Source organism: Otolemur garnettii, unplaced genomic scaffold (genome assembly GCF_000181295.1).
Source record: "Otolemur garnettii isolate 467f Iridium unplaced genomic scaffold, OtoGar3 scaffold00048, whole genome shotgun sequence".
In the NCBI taxonomy this organism is placed as follows: domain Eukaryota; kingdom Metazoa; phylum Chordata; class Mammalia; order Primates; family Galagidae; genus Otolemur; species Otolemur garnettii.
The window spans coordinates 12,957,518-12,963,073 of record NW_003852443.1 but is presented as its reverse complement, the minus strand read 5'-3'; the positions used below and the strand labels follow the sequence as shown (position 1 = coordinate 12,963,073).

Sequence of the window (5,556 nt, the reverse complement as noted above, 5' to 3'; positions counted from 1 at the left end):
CAGGAATCTCTCCTCTGGAGACATGACCTGATTTTCCTCCCCCAAACTTCTAGCTGTCTCAACCTTCAGAACCTCATTTCTTTTATCTTCATTTAGGGTCTTTGTAGGGTTAAAAGTGTTGGTTGGAGGCATTTATCATCCTTCAGGGTTTAAAAGTGCTAGCTGGGGGCTGGGTGCAGAGGCTCACATCTGTAATCCCAACATTTTTGGAGGATTGCTTGAGGCCAGAGGTTAGACTAGTTTCAGCAAGAGCCAAGAATGAGACCATCGCTACAAAAAAATTGAAACATGAACTTGATGTACTGGTGTGCCCATAGCCCTGGCTGCTCAGGAGCTAAAGCAGTGAGCTGTACTCTAACCTGGGTGACAGCAAGAACCTGTCTCAAAAATTAAAATAAACAAAAGTGGACTGGACATGGGGGCTCATGCCTATAATCCCAGCACTCTGGGAGATGTAGGTGAGAAGATCACTTGAGATCAGGAGTTTGAGACCAGCCTGAGCAAGAGCAAGACCCCCATCTCTACAAAAAAAAATATAGAGGCAGAGCACAGTGGTTCACACTTGTAATCCCAGCACTCTGGGAGGCCAAGGCAGGAAGATCCCTTGAGCTCAAGAGTTCAAGACCAACCTGAACAAGAGAGTGACCCCATCTCTGCTAAACATGGAAAAAATTAGCCAGGCCTTGTATCCGGCACCTATAGTCCCAGCTCCTCCAGAGGCTGAAGCAGGAGGATCACTTGAGCCCAGGAGTCTGAAGTTGCTGTGAGCTAGGCTGACGCCATGGCACTCTAGCCACAATAGTAGAGTGAGACTCTGTCTCAAAGAACAAAAGTGCTGGGTAGCAAAGTCTTTTGTTTATCAAACATGCCCCTGCCACCCAACATACTTAACAGTCATTTCTAGAAGTGACAACATAACTAAGTAAAGAAAACATAGGATTTAGATCCAGAAGGACCTGGGATTACTACATGCCCCTAAGTGAGTTATTTGACCTACCAGCCTTCCTCATTTATAGAATAAGACTGTTAGCATTTACCTAGGAAGATTATTGAGAAGATTAAATGAGATAATTTAGTAAAGCCCTTGGAACAGTGCCAAACACATATATTCTCAGTGTAAATGCCCTTCTTTCTTTCCTTCCTTCCTTCCTTTTTTGAGACAGAATCTCAGTCTTTCACCCTGGGTACAGTGTCTTGGCGTTATCATAACTCACAGCAACCTCAAATTCTTGGGCTGAAGTGATCCTCTTGCCTTAGTCTCTCAAGAAGTAGAGATTATAGGTACCCATCTCAATGTTTGACTAGTTTTCTTAATTTTACTAGAGATAGGGTATCACTCTTGTTCAGGAGGGGGTCTTAAACTCCTGAGCTCAGGCTATCCATCCACCTTCACCTCCCAGAATACTATGATGTAGGCGTGAGCCACCCTGCCTAGCCAATGCCCTTATTTTTAAAGAATTATTTGTAGGCTCGGCACCTGTGGCTAAAGTGGCTAAGGCACCAGCCACATACACTGGAGCTGGCAGGTTCGAATTCAACCCAGGCCCACCAAACAACAATGACAGCTGCAACCAAAAAAAAAAAAAATAGCCTGGCATTGTGGCGGGGGCCTGTAGTCCCAGCTACCTGGGAGGCAGAGGCAGGAAAATCGCTTGAGCCCAGGAGCTGGAGGTTGCTGCGAGCTGTGATGCCATGGCACTCTACCCAGGGCACCAGCTTGAGGCTCAGTCTCTAAAAAAAAAGAATTATTTGGGGCAGCACCTATGGCTCAAAGGAGTAGGGCGCCAGCCCCATATGCCTGAGGTGGAGGGTTCAAATCCAGCCCCAGCCAAAAACTGCAAAAAAATAAAAAGGAATTATTTGTAGTAATAAAGGAAATGTCCTTATACCTAGAGTAGAATTTCTATGAATGGCAAAGCTTAGAGCATCCCAAACAGCCTTGAATTGTCCCCAGACAGGCTTCTGAATCAGGCATGCAGCTTCAGTGTGGCTTCAAAGATGCTCATTTCCATTTCCTCTGCAGGTGCTGATTGCCAGTGGTTAGACACTCTGAGGATGCGGCAGCTTGCATCCCACACTTCTTTACAGCGTTCCCAGAGCAATCCCATTCTGGGCTCATCATACTTCCCATACTTTGATGACCAGGATTCCTATGCTGCTGCTGTGAGGCGGACCCAGGCGCCCATTAAGTATCAACAGATCACACCTATAAACCAGTCCAGAAGCTCCTCTCCCACTCAGTATGGACTGGCCAAAAACTTCTCTTCTCTGCATCTCAACTCCAGGGACAATAGCCTTTCCAGTGTTAATACTGACAGCTCTTCAGAGAGGGGCCGCTACTCAGACAGGAGCAGGAACAAATATGATCGTGGTAGTGTGTCACTCAATTCTTCTCCGAGAGGCAGATACAGTGGAAAAAGTCAGCATTCCACTCCTTCCAGAGAAAGATATTCTGGAAAGTTCTACTGGGTTTCTCCGTCAGCACTCAATACTCACCAGTCACCTGACTTTAAGAGAAGCCCAAATGACCGCCACCAACCCAGGACCATACCAGGGATGCCTTTGCACACTGAGACTGACTCCAGAGCCAGTGAAGAGGAGAACAGAGGGAGCGAAGGGGGATGGACCAAAGTGGAATACCGGAAAAAGCCCCACCGGCCCTCCCCTGCCAAGACTAGCAAAGAAAGAGCCAGAGGGAACTACCGTGGTCGGAGAAACTTTTGACAAATTTGACTACATGCATTTTTCTAGCAGGGTTTTGGTTTTTTTTTTTTTTATTTTAATATAACAGATTTTGACAATATGGTGCCTTCAGATTGAATTAACAAAAGCTCTTCTGCATAGGGTGGCTATTAGGAAGTATTTTCTGATTGAAACCACAGTCAAACCAGGGCCCAAATTATGGATGTTGATTGTTCATTGACAGTAACTAGACTTGGGAATAACTACACATATTTTTCTCCCCAAGTTAACTTTTTTCCCCATAAAGGCAGGGTCTGACTCTGTAACCCAGGCTGGAGTGCAGTGCCATAATCATAGCTCACAGTAGCCTTGAACTCTTGGGTTCAAGTGACCCTCCCACCTCAGCCTCCTGATTAGCTGAGTCTACAGGCACACACCACCATGCCTGGCTAATTTTTTTTTTAGTAGAGATGAAATCTGACCATATTGCCCAGGTTAGTCTCAGATTTCTGGGCTCAAGTGATTCTCCTGCCTCGACCTCCCAAAGCACTGGGATTACGGGCATGAACTACTGTGCCTAGCCTGAGTTAATTTTAGAGGAGGTGTCATATTATCTTTTAACCTAACAACTTGCTTTACCCTGAGCAGGGCCAGGACTGAGGTAAGGCACACGAAGTGAACAACAGCAACAGCAACAACAAATCAAAACTCTAGGTAAAGACAGGATCAGTATTACTGATTTCTCTTTTTTTTTTTTTTTTTTGGTCACATTGGGTAGGGTGCAGTGGGGTCATCATAGCTCACTGCAACCTCAGACGCTTGGGCTCAAGCAATCCTCTTGCTTCAGCCTCCTGAGTAGCAGGAATACAGGTGCCCACTACCACACCCCACTAGTTTTTTGTCTATTTTTAGTAGAGACAGGGCCTTGCTCTTGCTCAGGCTGATCTCAAACTCCTGAGCTCAAGGATTCCTCTTGCCTCAGCTTCCCAGAGTGCAGGGACTACAGCCATGAGCCATCGAGCCAGGCCTGATTTTTCCTTTCCTCTCAGCCTCCAGTAGGGTTGGGCAAGGCACTGTTACTGATCCTGTCTTTATTTAAAATGTTGAGGTCAGATGCCAGGAGTTTGAGAAGAGCCCAAGCAACACCACAGGACCCCTTGTCTATTCAAAATAAATAAATAATATAAAATGTTGACATTTTGTTCTTCATAAATGTTTTTATATTAGTATTCCTTTTTAAGATTTAAATATCATTTATCTGAGTTTGGGGTGTGGGTTTTCTTTTTGATGCCCCCTTTAATTTTGTGCCCAAGGCGAGTGCTTCATTCATCTCCTCCTTGTCTTAGCCCTGCTGGTTAGTATTTATTTTAGTAAGGTATTTGTGTTTTTATCATGGTCAGTGTTGAACTGATTTGGCTTGTCGTTTTTAGGCAATTAAAAAGGTGTCTGAACTTAATGCTTGTTATACTGCATATCACATTCATTAAGATTCGTCTGAAACCAAAGATCTAAATTGCCTAGATTTGTGGTTGTTTCTCTCCCTAATCTCCCAGGACTGCTTTTGAATATTATATTCTACATTTTACCAAAGAAGGAGCAAAGAGGGGAGAACGACAGTCTATAAATTCCTCTTGGGATGTCATAAATCTAAAAGAAAACAGACACAGAGCAAGACAGAACTGTCACGAGCTAAAAGCCAGAGAAATTGAAAATCACCAACATCCTTGTTGGAGCAAGACATTAAATAGCGGGCTTGCAGCAAGACAGCTCTCAGCAGCTGGGGGTGGAAGGAGGCTGCTTGCCACTTACGGCAGAAGAATGCAGAATTCAACCCCTATTTTACAAATCGGAAAGTCAGGTGCCAACAAATGTATGAAAGGGCAAATAATACTCTGAGGTTCTGTTCAGCATTCGCTAACCCTGAATATCAAGTGTGCACGGCCCTGCACAGTGTTCTGGATGCTCTGGAGAAATGACACAGGGGAGATTCTGTGGGGTTGAGTTCTCTTTTACTAGAGACCAGTCATCATGCTATGTCCCTATGTTCCGATACGAGTAGCTGTCCTGCCCTTCGACATTACTCCCAGGCTGGTGGGGAAAACTGTAGTTGGGTAGCATTCAAGTCAAGGTTATAGGAGATGACCTTTATTTACAAGGGAAGCTGTGATGACCTACACACTATTCAACAACTTGATGTTATACAAGTTTTATTGTGTGCCTTCTGCGTTTATAGGTGAAGGCAGTGGGCGTGGCGTAATCAGTTACCTAAGTGCTCTTTCATCATGTATAACCAGCTTCTAAGGTTTTAAGCTCCTCTGTGATCCTTTCTCATGAAGTTTATATCAACCCCAGTCTGTTTTTAATTATTTTTCTCATTTGTCCTTTGTTTAAACTTAAAGAAAGGTAGACTAATACAAAGTATGCTAGCCTAATAATCATGCTGTTTCCAAAAAAGCAGTAAAATATATTCTTTGATTAGAATTTTTGGATAAGTAGCTGAACACAGTTGTGACTGAGTCATTCTGAAAGAAACACAAAATATGGCCTTGATTAATACACAAAATGTTCATTCTAGGGAATTATCGTAGACTCCAGTTTAAAAGGTGCTATGCAAATGATGACTAGTTACATGCTGTTTTTTTCCATCTTGCATTCTTGGGTTTATGGGTTAGAAAAATCCAAGCTGGTAATAAAATGACTCGGGTACCTATCTCAGCCCTATTTAGTGAAGCCAGTGACCACAGAGAGGTTATTCCATCAGCCCATAAAACTGATCATTTTGCAGTATCTTCTGAAAAATACTTGTCAGCGTCAGGGCTCCCAGCAAAATCAAAGCAAGAACATCTGCAGTGTGCTTTGTGAATGTAAACAAAT

General features: G+C 43.8%; 1 protein-coding gene across 1 annotated transcript in view; it reads left to right on the top strand.

The window, feature by feature from the left end:
* Positions 1 to 2,755, top strand: part of MAP3K20 (mitogen-activated protein kinase kinase kinase 20) — a 191,356-nt gene extending 188,601 nt beyond the window's left edge. The window contains exon 20 of the mRNA XM_003791511.3: positions 2,024 to 2,755. Coding sequence (XP_003791559.1) covers positions 2,024 to 2,724 — 701 coding nt within the window. The 3' untranslated portion in view covers positions 2,725 to 2,755. The remainder of the gene's footprint in view (positions 1 to 2,023) is intronic.
* The last annotated feature ends 2,801 nt before the right edge of the window (positions 2,756 to 5,556 follow it).